Here is an 18,139-nt window from a genome sequence, read left to right as displayed (position 1 = left end):
GCTATACCATAAAATGTGAATTTGGTTTAGTTTCGACAAAACAATATACCAAAAAGTGAAAATAAAAAAGAATTAAATTTTCATACTTAAAAAAAGTTATATTTTTTTTTTATTTTTGTAACATAAACACATTTCTTAAATGATCTAATGTGTTGGGTACAGAAAAAATAAATCTAACACCATAACGGGGGGAAAATATATGCCTATATTGCACGCACAAAAATATATATTTTTATGTGGCTGAAAAAAAAAATAATATTATCTTTTTCACTTCCCATAATTAAATTTATAGATTCAAAGAAAATAAATCAGTAAAACATGTCATATTAAAAAAAAATAAATATATTTTTTTATTATTGCAAATGAAAAAAACTGAGGAAATAATTTAAAAATAAAAAAAATAAAATTGGGATATGTTTACTATTTCGCCACTTGGTATTTTGAAAAAAGTAGTATGTATTATACACATTCAGAAGTTCATGTAAACAAACGAATAAATAAATTATACATACCTATAAATATCTTCAATATATATATATATATATGCGTATGCCCGATCTATATTCTTCCTACCTAGCAAACATATACTCTTTAAAAGGTTAACCTGGTGTCAATATCACATAAAAAATAGGGTTATAAAATATAAGTATATTCGATAATAAAATGAGGTTATCTAGTTTTTACCTCATCGCAGAATTAATAACATGTTTTGTTTACGGACTAAAAAATAATTCACATTTGAATAATCTGGATCTACATCACACAGGAGATGGATTATTATTTTTGAATAACGCTTATATAAATAAGACTTTAGAAAACAAAAGAAATAGGATAACAGCAAAAACGGCATCAGGAAAAAAAAGAAATGCAATATATTCACAAAATAATTTTGAAGATTTACAAAATACAAACATTAGTAATACAGATACGAAAACAAATAAATTATCATTCACAAAATGTAAACAAATAGCCACAGTAGGACCATCAACAGAAATGTTTGAAAATCTTGAAAAGTTATACTTAAGTGGAATTGATGTATTTAGATTAAATTTTTCTCATGGTCCCAAAAGTATCAAAAAGTATATAATTAATGCTATAAGAATATTAGAAAAGAAATATAACACATCAATCGGAATATTAGGGGATATACAAGGCCCTAAAATAAGAATAGGTGAATTTGAAAAAAATGAACAAAATCAAATTGACGATGAAAAAAATACATTTGTAGAATTAAAGGAAGGAGATACATTTTCCTTCGATTTATCAAACAAGTTAGGAAATAAAAATAGAGTGTTTTTAAATTATCCAGATTTATTAAAAAATGTAAAACCAGGGCAAATAATATTGCTTGATGATGGAAATTTAAAAATGAAAGTAGAAGGTATTGCATATAATAGCGATCAAGATATCTCAGTAAAAGCTACTGTTTTAACAGGAGGAAAACTATACAGCAAAAAGGGATTTTGTATTCCAAATATGATAATGCCAATAGAGGTATTAAATGAAAAAGATATAAAAGATATACTATTTTGTATTAATGAAGGTGTGGATTATTTAGGTTACTCCTTTGTACAAACTGAATATGATTTAATATTTTTAAAAAATATTATTAATGATTATTATGAAAGTGATTTTTATAAAAATATAAAAAAAAATCGAATTGTTTATGACGTAAATGAATTACAATATAAAGATTATGACGATAACACAGATTTTTATATAAAAGAAATAAATGATTATTATAATAATTATTATTTAAAAAATTATCACACATATAAACAAATATACAATGTGTATAAAAATAATAATTTAGATGTTGGTGACATGGATCAAGAGATGAATGATCGCGGTACACACTTTGAAGATGCCAATGTAGTTAGTGCCAATTCTGGAGAAAGTTCCTCATTTAATAAAAATTTGGATAATGAAATATCTAAGTATACTCTTAATAAGGATGTGAATAAGATATTCATAATTTCGAAAATTGAAAAACCATCAGCTGTTAAAAATATAGATAATATTATAAAATTATCGGATGGTATTATGATTGCAAGAGGTGATTTAGGAATTGAAACAAATTTATCTAATTTACCAATATTGCAAAAAAAAATTATAAATTTATGTAAAACAAAATATAACAAAATAGTTATTGTGGCTACACAAATGCTAGAAAGTATGAGATTTATACCATCTCCTACAAGAGCTGAAGTTACTGATGTTGCTACTGCTCTTTATGATGGGGCTGATTGTGTTATGTTATCCGCTGAAACAGCTACTGGGAAATACCCTATTTTATCATCTTCAACGCAAAATAGTATAATACAAAATGTGGAGAAGGATTATTATTTTTATGAATATACACAGAAGAAGGCAGAAAATATTAATAGCAATAATATCAGCTTTGTGAATACACATAATCATTTGAAACAACTTGGAAATATTTCCGATACGTCAAATGAACAGAAAAAAAAAACATCCTCAGATACCTCACATTTTGATAAATTAATATACAGTATAAGAGATATAAGCAACAATATAAACCTCAAATCGATAGTTTTATTTTCTAATGACTTTAATAAAATACTAAAATTAAGTAATTTAAAAACTAAAGCACCAATTGTTGTTGTGACTGATAATAAACATTTGTCACGAAAATTACAATTAGCATGGGGTATATATCCATACTATTCAACTATAGAAACTGGTACAAATAAAGATTTTATATCCTTAATTAATTATGGATGTCAAATTTCAAAACAAGAAGGTTTTGTTACTTCACCTGATGAATATTCGCTTGTTACATTTACTGAAAATATTAAAAATTCGGCTAATTTGATTTATTTATGTCAACCATGTTTAGAAAACTAAACATTGGCTGTTTCTCATAAAAAAATGGAAGTAGCAACTTTTTCTCGTGATGAAGCGATGAAAATATGATATACATTTACCCATTCACTTATTTACTTATACTCAGTGTACATTTTCAACACAATTATTATGTTTGTTTCTGTATTTTTATTTTTTATGAACAAATTTTAAATATAAACTTGGCTAGTTTTTAAAAAAAATAATCGCAAATGATATACATGGAAAGTATAACAATAGAAATCGTGGCACCTTTAACAGAACTCATGTAGTTTATCGTTAAAACATTGTACACACACGATTGCCATAGGTACATACTATTCTACAACATAATGATTTTCTTCATACTAAAAAAATGCAATATAAACTTATTTCATCCATTTTTATATTTTTGCTTGTTACATTTTTCCTTGTTATATTTTTATTTATTATACTAATTAACCCTTTTTTGTTTTTCTTATACTTTTAAACATTTTTTTGAAAACATACTTAAGTATAATGCTACATCGTATGAAAGATCAAATATTGGGTTATTATATAATGGAAAACATAAAAAATTATTTATATCTGTGAATATGATAATGACCTGATTGTTTATTATAAAGTATGTGTTGTTATTAGTTAACAACCATATATATTATAATAACCCATTGAATATTAGCACATAAATATATGCGCACTTATATACAGTTAACCTTACAATTGTTGTACAAATACGTGTTTGTGAAAAAAAAAGTACACTGCATTTTGTTGCCCTCCAATTGTTTACAGAAAAGTTTTAAAGATATAATTTTTATAATTATAAATTAATAAGAATAAGTAATTAAACATATGGAGATGGTTTTAGTATTTTCATATTCAATTATACTATCCTACAACCAAATAATATAAAATATTATGCTTTACAATGCCACTTATATGGTGTAATAATTTATTGGAGGAAAACACGATATTATGATTTTTATGAATTATTATTAAATGAAAGATATGAACTTAAAAGGAATTTTACTGTTATAATAATTTTGTGTTCCATATATAGACAAAAATAAATTAATAAATCGGTATTTTTCGTAAATATTGTTTATATTTATTTGATGTTATTATATATATATATATGAACAGGAATAATTTTATTCTCACAATTAGCTAAATTATAAAATGTGGTTTTATTATCCCTCATTAAAGCTGTATTTACATAACAAGCTAGCGTTTTGAAAAAAAAAATTATTTTATTATTATCATTTTTATTTCCTAATTTAAATCATTCCACGTACGTAGCCTATATATTATTATATGTAACCATTAAAACGCAGAAAATAAAAATACCAAAACAATTTTACAATATAGCAGCTCATTTACCAATGTTATAGAAAAAATACAAAAGTAGAATAATATGAATATGATATAAATAACTACATTTATTAATAAAAAAAAATAGAGAAAAAAAATAAAAAAAAATATATATATATTGTTGGCTTTATATTTTTATTAATTTATAGAAAGAAAAAAGGAATGCGCCCATAAATATTTCATTTATCTTGGCTTTATAAAATTCTATATATAAGAATTAAATATCTTATGTATATTATATAGTAGGGCTTAAATAATTTGTTAATTAATTTATTTTATTGTATATAAAAATCGTTATATATATTGTAAAATAAAATACCTATAAATAGTATATAATATATAATATTACATTTGCTACATTTATGAGGCACCCGTTTATATATTAAAATTTTTTTTACAAATATATGTACAAAATTTGAGTACTTTCATCGCAAAAAATAAAAACATAAATTCATATATGTATAAAAATACGATATATATTTTATGTATTTTTTTTTATATATAAATATTTTACTTTATAATTTATATTATACCAGGACAGCTATTTTTTTTGAAAACGCTGATAAAATAGGTTTTTTATTATAAATACATATTTATACTTAGAAAAATATATATGTAACATTAAGCAAACCAAAAAAAAAGAAAAAAACATACAGCTTACAAGTATGACAATGAACTTTATATAATAGGAATATTTTTATATTGATATTCATTCAATATTATGCATATAAACTATTGTTGGCATAAATCACAAATGGAATATTAAAATATGCTCATATTTATGCATATATGTATTACTTGGATATGCTATATTTTTTGCCCGTATCTTAATACTACGTTGTATCGTTTTGAAGATGTTTTATGAACAAATGAATAATGCATACATATATTAAGTATTTTTTATTTTTATATTTTATATATATTTTTAAAACATCTGTTTAAATATATTACTAATTGCATTTGAATTAATTTTTATAAGATTAAAATTGATATATTATTTTTTTCTCATTTACATCGATTTTAATATATTATACAGTACAAATATGTGTACAATATTTATTTATATTTATGTACTTTTTATATATTTTTTTTTCTTTAGATAATTTTATTTTAAAAAATGAAATTAATGTTTATTTTAGTTAATAAGATATAGGCTTATACATTTTTTTTTAAAAACTATTTATGGTACATGTACTTTTCTTGCTTTTATTGATTATATATATATATTTCATAAAGAGTAAGAAACATATTCAATATTCTCTTTCTTTTCTCTCTATATAAGCTTATATATTTATACATGTGCATTATTAAATACACTATATATATTTAATGATGTAAGAAAACATGTAAATTACATATTAGTGTGATTTTATAAAAAATAAAAGAAAATAGTGTTATTTAAATACAATTATATATTAGAAGCCTTTGATAAAAATATAAATTAAAGAGTAATATTTACACTATATTATATCCTATAAAGTTTTATATGCATATAATATATATACATATACATTTTTTATCTTATAACATGTATATGTTATGAGGAATATTACAATCAAATAAACTAATATCTATTATATTTTTTTAATATTTGTCAAACAAGAGCAGAAAAACAATTTTGTAGTAAAATACAAATAAAGAAAAGTTATATAATACACATATATATATATGTACGTATGCATATATATTTTAAATACACATTTAACCGGTTATATATTTAAATTAGTTTTGAAGTAAAAATTGTTGCATGTTTGAATATATGATTGGACAAATATCTGCACATATATATATTTTAAATCCAAGATATCACAACACATATACGCTTTTATAGCAGCATATCACATTAATAAAAAAATATATACACGAAAAGCAGAAAATATTATATATATATATATATTTGTATATATATATAATAAAATAAGTGTATAAATAAACAAAAAGGAAATAATCCTGAAAAAAATATGCATAAAAGAATTAATTAAAATAATGGAGAAATCAACTACGAAAGAAACAATGGCTTTAACTTTAAAAAATTTAAGAAAAAATAAATGGGGCTCATTATCCAAAAAAAAAATAGAAGGTAAATCATGCTATTCTCCTAGAATAGAAAAAATGATTGAAGTAATATCCCCCATTTTAGATTATTATGGATATAATAAGGAAGATGTATACAATTTTATTAGTTTATACAAATTTGATATAGAAAAAATTCAATTAGAATTAGGTAATATTGTGGAATCTAAAGAGGGTAATGAAGAAGGCTTATGGGAAACAGTGAAAACTCGAAAAAGCAAAAAAACACCCGCAAAAAACGGGAAAAAAAATAACCTTTCACAAAATAATACAATTGGAGGAAAAAATAACAAAATTGATAAATTATTTTCAAAAGGTTTTAATTTAAAAGAAAAAGATTTAAGAAAAAATAATAAATATAATAAAAATGATAATAAAGCCACATATATTGTAAATTTTGGCTCAAAAAATGAAGATATTTCACTAATAAATAACGGTAATAAACAACCTTATGATGATAATATGACAAAAAAAAATGTTATAGGTGAAGACTCACGAACATTTACAAATATAAAATCAAATTTACAAAAAAACGGAGAAATAAAATTATCTGAAGAAGATGAAGGCAAAAAAAATAAAAAAAATCTTAAACAATCATCGTCACATGTTATAATAAATGATGACAATTTTTTACAAGGTAAAGAAATTACAAACAAAAAGGGTGACCTTCTAGCCAATAATAATAATAACTCCAACAATAATGCACAAAATTTTGATAAAAAAAAGCTATTAGCATCCGACGAAGGAGAGAAATCTAAATATAATGATAAAGCATTAGGTATAAAAAATAGTAAAAATAACAAGACAGTTAATATACCATCAACAGGTATTACTAATATTAATGTGTCTGGATCGACAACAGTCTCAAATTTTAGTAGATATAGTAATTTTAATTATCATGATAAATATTTTAATAAAAACTACAATAGATATAATAAACCATTAAACGATTCATATTATGGACGGAATAATGGTAATAAGACTAGATATTCCACCTTTAGCAATAATAACAGTAATAACAACATAAATAACAATAAGCAAGGCTTATATAATTCTGATAATAATCATATTAATACCCATGATGGTAAAGGAACTCAACAAAAAAATAATTTGAACAAATATACTAATAAAACGGAAAATCACAGTAAAAATAATAACATAGATGGTTTAGATTGTGATCCTTCTACGGATCAGCGACCAAATGGCGATTCACCAAATAATAAACCTTCAAATAGTGATGAAAATAATAATGATAAACCCCAAAAAAAAAATATAGATGGAAAAGTTAAAAATGAAAAGGGTATTACAAAAAATATGTCTTATGCTTCTATAGTTAATAAAAAACTTAAAGACGCCTTTTCAGGTGTTATACAAAAAATCGAAGGAAAAAAACCCACACCAAACGATCAAGCTATAAATAAAACGGAAGATGAGAGTTGTAAAAAAGAAAAAAAAAATAATAAAAATCAGTCACCAAATTCTAATAAGAATTCCGTCAACAATAGTAGCAACACTGACGGAAAAACTGATAAATTATGGGTATCCATTATTACAAAAGGTAGTAAAAATGGAAATACTCACGATAATAATGCAGAAAATGCAGATGATAATGCTACAAAAAATGATGATATTAATTCAAAAGACTTAAAAAAAGATGCAAATAAAAAAAGTGCTCAAAATAATAAAATTGCAAAGCAAAAAAAAAAAGAAAACACTCAAGGAAAAGATCAAATTACATCAAGTGAAAATATCTCCAAAAATAAAGAAGAAATAAATTTCGAAAAAAAAATATTAGAAGAGGGAAATAAAAAAGGTCAATTAAACGAACACGCAATTGAAACAAATAAGAAAAAGAATGCCCAAGAATGTGTTATAAGTAATGAAAATAATAATATTTCAGTAAAATCAAAAAATGTTAAAGAATTATCTAGTGACGTTAAAAAAGGAAAAACCAAAATAAATCAATCTGGTGCGAACAACGTCGAAAATAATAGTTCAAAATTCACAATTTCTTCACAGATGGATAAAGTACATAGCCACCAATTATCGGTGTCAGATGATTATAACAATATGAAAGATAAAAACAATGTCCCAATATTTATGCCCGGTTTATCTCTAATGGGTAATAATGTAAATAAAAATATATTTTTTGGTAATATTAACATTACTGGAGATCAAATAGAAAATTTCCATGTCCCCGATAGCGACATCGAGCTAATGAAAAATGATAGCAGTTATCAAAATGCTAATAATAACAGAATGATAAATTCTGAAAGTAGAAAAAAAAATAGCTTAAGAAAAAATTATGATGTAGATGCATCTCAAATTGATATAAATGCCGAAATAACTAACAGTGATAATAATAGTGGCAGATCCTTATTACATATGAAGGATAGTGAAAATAGAAATTATGAAAATAATCATAGAATTAATAACGGTGCTGAAAATAATAGCAATATTGACTTAAGAAACCAAAAAGAGAGAGAAATGAAACATTTGTACTTTAAAAATAAAAGCCAAAAGAGAGAAGACATTAATAATGAAAGCAATAAAATATTAAGTGATGATAAACAAAAAAGAATATTCCATACTCAAAATAATAAACAAGCACAAGTTAGTGCAAAATCGCATCATATATACATACCAAAAATATCCGGAGCAATAGGAACATCATCAACTAATGATATATCAATTAGTAGCCATCATCAAAATAGTCAACAACATCATCAAATTCATAGTTCATTAAACAATAATGTTAATAATAGTAATCAAAATAATACAAAATATTTGATTAATAATTCTTCATCAGTATATATGAACCAATCATTACAACATCATTCTGCACATGAAAATAATAACTCTTCATCATCTCTCATTAATGGAAAACATAATAATAATTATGCACATAATGTAATTAAAAACAAAAATTATGACCATGATAATGAAGATGCAAATACTTTGCAATTAAATCAAATATCTCAGAAATATTTACAAAATCAACATAATTCAGGAAACAATAAATTATCAACAGATAACAATAATAATACTGTCGATGATAACAATAGTAGTAACACCAACAATATCAATGGTAATATAAATATCGGTGTAAATTCAAGCAATGGATTAACAAATAATATGTCGAATAAAAATACAAATGCAGATGCTAGTAATATGAATTTAATAAATTTAGGAATGAATAATTTAAGTAATAATAATATGTACAATTCATATAATTCTCCTCCAGGTTTAGCTAATCAATTTAATTATTCATTTACTAATTTATCATACCCATATAATAACATGCACTACAGTGGATATACTACACAAACATTAGTTCCTCAATATGGTTTAATAAATAATCACTATAATAAAAATAATAGTATTCATAATAACAATTTTAATTATAATATGAATTATGATAATTTTGACGAAACTAATTTATATGCTCATAATAATAATATGCATATGAATAATTATGTAAATTTTATGAATTCTAATATAAAAAAAAATCAATTAAATGCAGATGATGACGCCTTAAGTAACTCTGGTGATGTATCTATAGCAGGTGCTTTACAACCTCATAATTTATCTCATGATAATCAGAATAATAATTCTAATCACAATGGAACAAATATGAATAATTCATCATGTATAGATAATACAACAAATAATAATGCTATTAATAATTTATCACTAAATAATATGAACCCAAGTATGAATATACCTTGCTCTAGTACTAGTAATACTAACGATTTAAAAAATAAATCACAATTAAATAAAAATATTAACGATTTACAATTACAAGCACCTATACAATCAATGAAACAAAGCCAAAACGCTCATACTAAAAGTAACAATAACAATAGTAATACGACTACATCTACTGCTTCGAATAATATGAGCAGTCAACATCCACATAATAGTAAACATTCAGCTCATCATCATCAAAATTTAATCATCACTAATAATAGTGGCAATAATAATGGCAATACTAATAATAGCTCTATAAATCAATATTCCCAAAATCAATTAAATCAAAACAATTCACAAAACACAGCTTCATCGACTTCTTCCTCTTTAACAGGAAAAATAGAAACAAATAGTTTAAACAATAACGCATCACAAAATAATCAAAATAATTACTTAAATAAACAATTATATCATAATAATAACTACTATAACATAAACTCAAATAGTTATAATATACCACCTGGATTTAATATGTCACAAGATAAAGAACAAAATGCCAATTATCTTAACAACAATGTTACTACTACCAATGCTAATACAAATGTAGCAGCTTACAGAAATAATTGGAATAGTATTAATGAAAAAAATCTTAACCACTACAGCATGAATTATAATTACAACCGAGGAAACAAAAACAACTTCAACTATACTAGCAACTTGTAAGTTAAAGAAATAAAAAATGTATAACATTATGGTGCACATACATATATATATTTACATAAATAGTATACAAATAAACGGGAAATAACTAACGTATCTCAATATCACCTTCCTTTGAATGAAAAGCAGAGGAGGGTGAGAGAGCAATTGAGATACCCCGTGATATTGCCTTTTTGAGTTAATTTTTTTTTTATCTATACGTAATAATATATATGTATACTTTTTTCTAATTAATAAATAATTTTATTTATCTTTATAGGAATTACAATAACAGTAATGGATATAATGGAACTCGAGATAATACAAACACATTTTTTAATTATAATAATTTTAGTTATGCTTTGCAAACCCCACCAGGTTTACAAAATTATTATCAAAATACTCAATATCAACAACAAAACAATTACAACAGAAGTTACAATTATTCCGGATATAATAACAATTTATCTATGTGGAGTAAGTGAAATATAGATACTGCTAACATACATATATATCATGAATATATTATGATATTTTCATCCTAGTTTATTATCCTTTATTTGACAAAATAATAAATTGTTTCATATATTTTCATTTATTCCTTTTTTTATGATATATCATACTCTTTCCATTTTGCACATTCTCATATTGTTCCCATTCTTTATTCATATTCATATTTTTTTTTTACAATTCACAGATAGAGAAGATTGACTTTTAACGGAATAAAATAAGATTACCATTCCATACATCCCCATTTTTATAATTTTTTTTTTCCTATATATATCATATATAATTTGCTATTACTATAGTTTTATGTTTTCCTTCATTTTCTTTTAACCTTATATTTTATTTTTTTATATTTTTTCATTATATGTATTTCTATTTTTTTTATATTTTCTTAATGTATTTTGTGATATGCATATCAAACAATTTCTTACACATATTTTAATATATATGTGTACTTATACCTATTTTAAATTAAAATTTTGTATTGTTTAATCGAATCAATCCACCCGATTGTGTATGCTTACTATATTTTTATACATAATAAAATATATGATTATTGTTATAATAACTCTTCGTGTAAATATATAATAAGTTCATGTGTGTATACACATGTATACTAAACAAAAAATTATGCTATTAGAAATATCTTTTTAAACAAATAACGTTATATATTAATCATAAAAACATCATCCTTTTTATTAGAGCTTTTAATTTCACCTTTTTTCTATCTTTCAAAAAGAAGGGGAAAATTATTTATTTGCTCTTATTTTTTGACATCACCAAATAATAATAATAATATAGTAATAATAATATAATAATAACAATAACAAGCTTGCAAGAAAAGTAACATAAAATTAAATGGATAAAAAAGATTTACAAAAAGGAAAATAACACATTAAAAAAAAATTAAAGCGTAAGATGAATATATATAATGTATGCATATGTGTACATTGCAATAGTGCAAATAAGGATTTATTATTTTTTTTTTCCCACCCATTCTTCACTTTTCTTTTTTAGCAAGAAAGCATATATAGATAATATATATTTTTTTGTTTTAAATATATAAAATAGGAAAAAGTAAAATAATTATGAGATTAATAGAAATTTCGATATTATTATAAAAATATAAAAAAAAAATACGAAAGAATTTTCATTATGACTAAATCTTCACATGGAAACACTAATACAAATTTAATGAAAGAAAGAAGGCCGAAGCAAAAAACAGATGATGAAAAAGATTATTCCAAAGAAAAAATATCAAAGAATAATACAGATTTTTATAATGTGATCTTCTTATTATTGCTTTATACTATACAAGGTATCATATTTTGAGTTTATCAACTATTTTAGCATAATATTCGTCTATATGTTTTTGATTATTATGTTTAAACAATTGTTTATAATAAAAAAAGGAATATAATATATTTTCTGTGTGTTGCTAATCGCGCCATTACATCACAATTTCCATTACATACACATAAAATTTATATATATAAATAAAATATTGTGTACATAAATACATGGATAGAGAGAACTATACAAAAGCTAATGTGTTGCTAGTCTTTTTGTTATTTTTGAATTTTTTTGTTCAAACATTATACCAAATTTTTATTATTTATGTTATAAATTACGTTTGTATATACCATTTGAACGCGAACCAATGTTGAATCATATAATTTATTTTGTTGCCATTTCATATCTTTACCATTTTTATAGCAAAACTATAATAACTGATTTATTTAATTTTTTTAGGTGTACCCATTGGGGTTTCATCTGTAGTCCCCCTAATAATTCAGGATAAAGTTAGTTACTCCCAGCTAAGCATGTTGTCATTAATTAGTATACCATTCAGGTTCGTATTTAACGCACACTCACATAAAAAACGCATTATATATATTATGGAAAATATTATTTGCCCTCTAGCACGTATATATACATATATATGCATGAAATTATTTTCGATTTTAGCTTAAAATTGTTATGGGCACCCATTATAGATGCCATATATATAAAGAGGTTTGGAAGGAGAAAGAGTTGGATAATTCCCCTACAGGTAAAATGAAATCAATACAAAATATTATATAACTAAATAATTTTTTTTCCTTTAAATTCATAAAAAAAAAAAAATTTATAAAATTTTCAGTTAATATGTAGCCTTTTGATGATATTCTATAGTTTACGTGTTAGCACATGGTTAGGAGAAAGAAATGGGTCAATAAACTTATATTCTTTGACCTCCTTTTTTTTTGTTTTGTTTTTTTTAATGGCAACCCAAGATATTGCAGTGGATGGTTGGGCCTTAACCATGCTATCGGAGAAGAATAAGGGGTATCAAATAAATTGAACTACACACATATGTATATACACATATTTGAATGTAGAACATACACTAAGAACAATCATGAGGAAGATATATAGCATTTTCATGTATTTATTTTTTTTTTAATTTCTCAATGCAGATTGGCTTCAATATGCAATATTTTAGGACAAAATATCGGGTATTGTGCATCTCAACTATCATTTCTAACCCTAAATAATAAAAAAATATGTTTTTATTTACTTAAGAAATATGCCAAAATAATGCATTTAATATTTTATAAGTCAGAGTATTATAAAATGCTGAACACCAATTTAGATTTGATATATCCTACTTTTCAGCCTTTTGTCGATATGAATGTGTTTTTAAAATTTTGGGGGATATTTATTTTATTATTAACCATACTTACATTTTTTAAAAAAGAAACATCAAATAATAAGGAAAAAGAAAATAAGAAAATTACTGAACAAGAAAAAGAGCAAAATAATAAATCACAAAATATATCAAATGTTCCAAAAAAAGAAGAAAACGAATTTAGAAATGCAAAAGAAACATATAAAAATTTGTATGAATTATTATTCTTACCACCAATGAAAATATTTATTATTTTATTTTTAATAAATCGATTACCGTTTGCATCTGTTGAAGTTGCAACAAATTTTAAAATGTTAAAAAAAGGAATAACAAAAGAAGAATTTGCAATTTTTAATCCATTCTTTATACCTATATCAATTATATCACCAGCTATTATTGGAAAAATTATACAGAATACTAATCCATTAAATGTATATTACTATGGATATATATTACGATATATTTCTAATATTGTTTTATCGACATTATTACCATTAACCGGATATATGTATTCAAATAAAACTCACATATCCCAAATATTTTTTTATATTTATTATTTGTATATATTTGGCGCTCAAATATTTAATAATATGTGTATAGATTTGATGACAGTTTCATCGGTAATTTTATCACGTAGTTATATGCATTGTTTCTAAAGTAGTTTACATATGTGCATATAGTATGTGTGCTCATATTGGGGAATCGACATACACACTTCTTACTTTTTTTTTTTTTTTTTTTCAGATGGGATTTCAAAATGTAATATCAGATCCACAGATAGGCGGAACATATATGACATTTTTAAATACTATTAATAACATGGGCTCTCATGTAATATACAAAAAAATAAAAGAGAGAAATTAAAAAAAACAATAATAGCATTTTATTAAAATGACAATAAAATACGAATAACAGTTACTCATATTACCATTTTTATTTTATTTTTTTTAGTGGTCAACTATATTTTTATGGCTGCTTGATTATACAGATATGACAATTTGTTACGGAGGTATATACACACTTTATTTTTTCATAATAATATTTGGTTACTCCTTAGTTTTATCAATAAATGAATATTTTATATTTAAATATGCAAACTGTTTCTTACATTATTGTTGACACATGCTACATTTTAATCAATTATACGTTCATATGTACACAATGACACATTTCAAATTATATATATTTTTTGTTTTGCAGAGAAATGTATATTCTTTGATGGTTTCTACACGCAAATGATATGCTCATTCTTAGTTGGGTTACTAATTAATAATTTTGTTTTAAAATGTATTAAAAAATTGCAGGTAAAATTATGTAAATACTAAAAAAGGATCATTACGTTTAATTTTTCACATATACATATTTTATATTATATATAATATGTGTGAAAAACGAAGTAACACATGATTCTACAAAATTAGCTCATTACTTTATTTGCCATAACTGTTTTTTTTTTGTTTTTAGAATTTCCCAATAGAAGACTGGAGAACATATTCCGATAGTATTACAAAAAAAAATAATTAGTAAAATATATTAAATAATTTAAATGTTAATATCATTTGTTTAATGGGTGAAGCATATATTTACATTTTTTAGTATATATTATAGCATTTCGCTTAATTAGTTTAAAAGTTTGCAAAAAAAAAAAAAAATAAGTAATAATAATAACAAATTAAAAAACAAAAGATGATAATATAGTGAAATATATTGGAAAAGTCTTAATTTCCCTTGAAATTGCTCTGCTAATGTGAATGTGTATACTTATACAATATATATATATATATATGAAGGAATAGACTTGCATATGAATATGTGTATACACAATAATATTCATAGCTTGGAAGAGTCAACATATAGTTCAAGAAAAAAAAACTTTAATATATATCATATTTATTACTTACCCAAAGCATATAAATTAAAGTACCCGTATTTTATACACTTTAAAATGAATATGCAGGAACATATAGTATATTATAAATATACACATTTCAAAAAAGTTTATATTATACATAATAATATTTATATGTATATATAAAAATAGCAAAATTAAAGAATAATAAAATACTCCAATAATAGTAATTGCTATATTAACATTGTGAAGGAATATAGTTCCTGTTTTTTTTTAATTTAAATTCTACCATTTGAATTCATTTATTTATGTACTTATTTATTTTTTCATATCACTTTTTGTATACATTTTTCTTCGTTCCCTTTTTCATAACACCATAATTATTGTTATGCATATAATATTTATTGCATTTATATAGCTTGGCATTTTATTTATTTTTTAATTTTTTCCTTTTTTCCCTTTATTATTTTACATAATAACTTTTCTTTTTTTCGTATTTTTCATCTATATAATTGTAAAACACATTTTCAAGCCTTATTACAAAAGTTATTATTTTATTTTTTACATTAACAATAAGAAAAAAAGCATATATAATTATAGAAAAATATTATAGTACTTTTATTAAACAAAGTAAATATTATATATATAGATCTATAAGATGAATCCCAAAAATAAACTAACTGATATTTGCACATCTCTAACCTTAGTAATACATAACATATGAATTATCAACTACCTACATAAAAATTATCGAATAAATAAATACAGACTTTAATATGTACACATATGAATGTCTGTTAACTATGCACTGTAAAAACAGCTAAGCTAAATAAATAATTGTAATTTTTTTCTGAATTTTATTTTATTTATTTCAAAAACTCCAGGAACAAGCCAAAGAGGACATAACCAAAGAATGCAAATTGGTGAAGGAGCAAAATAAATATCCAAAGGATATATTATCGAAAAATCAATTGGATCAAAATATCAATGCCCCAAATTCCAATGAAAGTATGACAAATAAAACTAAAAAATGTAGCAAAATAAATGACATGTATAAGTAATAGTACTTATGAGTGTTTTAAATGTGCTTTCTAAAAGCATATCAACATTTATATAAATTCCATACAAATGTAGAAACAAAAAAATGAATTATAATATAAAATTTTACAGTAGACGAAAATAGTGATGAAGAGGAGATACGAAAATGGAGAGAAAAAAGATTAATGCAGCTTAAAGTAAAAAATGAAAAAAAAGGAAAAAAGTCATAAAAAGTTATATAAAAGTTATGCAAAATATGTACACATTTCAATTTTCACATTATTCTCATTTTCCTTTACAAATAGAAAAAGCAAGAGCTAAAAAAAGATGGTGTTTATATAGATGTAATTGAAAAGGATTTCATACCCACAGTTGTTAAAAATGCTTGCGTAGTAAGTATCTATGTTTACCGACATGTTATTCTCTCTACATTCCTCTTTATTTCTCTATATTTCTCTACATTCATCTTTATTACTCTCTATACAAGTATATTCATGTAATATTTTGCCACACATTTAATATACCTTTCCCATCTTTACTAATCTAATTTGTTAAATAGGTTTGCCATTTTTATGATAACAACTTTAAACGATGCCATATTTTACATACCCATTTAATTAAATTAGCAAATATTCATTTAGCGACAAAATTTATTAAGTAAATATAGAAATAATAAAAATCAATAAATAATAATTTTTTTATTAATATAAATATTTTATTTCTTTAAATTTACATTCTTTGTCAAATTTTTTATCTTCCCTTTGTTTTGTCCAATTTCAGAGTAGAGGCTAAAAATTGCCTGTTTTTTATGAACAAATTAAATATAAAGGTTTTGCCGAGTTTATGCCTTTTTATCGATGGGGTCCTCATTAAGACTTGTATTGGATTTGAAGATTTTGGGAGTATTCCAAAAAAAATGAAAGAAACATAAAAATAAAATATTTATGTGCATATGCATAATCAATACCTTATAACTACGCACACATTTCTACATATTTTTATAAATTTATTTTCAATTAACAGATAAAGATGAATTTAAAACAAAGGATCTGGAAGTGTTTTTATTTAAAAAAAATCTTATTAGAAATACGGTAAAAAAAAAAATATATATAAATGAATTGAAATAAAACTAACTTAAACAAAATCACACTTGATATAATAATGTTTAAAAAAAAATCGTTGTTTTTTCAAATGTTATTCTTCATAAAATATAAATAATATTTTTCATTTTTTTTAAGGAATACAACGAAAGTGATGAAGAAGATTAATCGGGTTTAAGGATTTCCTCTTCTCCTCCAGTTATTCCATTTTAATTTAGTTATTATTACTTTATTAATTTGGATATCCGTTTATATATGTGTGGGTTTACCTCCATGGTTATATATATTCAGTATTTT

At 23.0% G+C, this 18,139-nt stretch overlaps 4 protein-coding genes across 4 annotated transcripts; all 4 read left to right on the top strand.

The window, feature by feature from the left end:
* Nucleotides 1-663: 663 nt before the first annotated feature.
* PY17X_0521100 (pyruvate kinase 2, putative) lies at nt 664-2,868 on the top strand (the record flags this gene model as incomplete). Its single annotated transcript, XM_719002.2, has 1 exon — nt 664-2,868. One exon carries the CDS (start codon nt 664-666, stop codon nt 2,866-2,868), a length of 2,205 nt encoding a protein of 734 aa, XP_724095.2.
* A 3,333-nt stretch (nt 2,869-6,201) lies between these two features.
* Nucleotides 6,202-11,388, top strand: PY17X_0521000 (conserved Plasmodium protein, unknown function; the record flags this gene model as incomplete). The annotated part of the gene is made up of 3 exons (XM_022955254.1): nt 6,202-10,697; nt 10,958-11,154; nt 11,375-11,388. 3 exons carry the CDS (start codon nt 6,202-6,204, stop codon nt 11,386-11,388), a joined length of 4,707 nt encoding a protein of 1,568 aa, XP_022811702.1.
* Nucleotides 11,389-12,339: 951 nt separating this feature from the next.
* On the top strand, nt 12,340-15,379 carry PY17X_0520900 (acetyl-CoA transporter, putative; the record flags this gene model as incomplete). The annotated part of the gene is made up of 9 exons (XM_022955253.1): nt 12,340-12,502; nt 12,937-13,036; nt 13,153-13,237; nt 13,328-13,512; nt 13,644-14,475; nt 14,600-14,686; nt 14,807-14,864; nt 15,056-15,159; nt 15,320-15,379. 9 exons carry the CDS (start codon nt 12,340-12,342, stop codon nt 15,377-15,379), a joined length of 1,674 nt encoding a protein of 557 aa, XP_022811701.1.
* Nucleotides 15,380-16,362: 983 nt separating this feature from the next.
* Nucleotides 16,363-18,010, top strand: PY17X_0520800 (uncharacterized protein; the record flags this gene model as incomplete). Its single annotated transcript, XM_723168.2, has 8 exons — nt 16,363-16,410; nt 16,589-16,712; nt 16,875-16,939; nt 17,048-17,134; nt 17,302-17,399; nt 17,523-17,644; nt 17,766-17,833; nt 17,981-18,010. The coding sequence occupies 8 exons, from the start codon at nt 16,363-16,365 to the stop codon at nt 18,008-18,010; spliced, it is 642 nt and encodes a 213-aa protein (XP_728261.2).
* Nucleotides 18,011-18,139: the final 129 nt, after the last annotated feature.

Source organism: Plasmodium yoelii (genome assembly GCF_900002385.2).
Source record: "Plasmodium yoelii strain 17X genome assembly, chromosome: 5".
Classification (NCBI taxonomy): domain Eukaryota; phylum Apicomplexa; class Aconoidasida; order Haemosporida; family Plasmodiidae; genus Plasmodium; species Plasmodium yoelii.
Note: the sequence above shows the minus strand (reverse complement) of the source record. Positions and strands in the feature narration are given on the sequence as shown.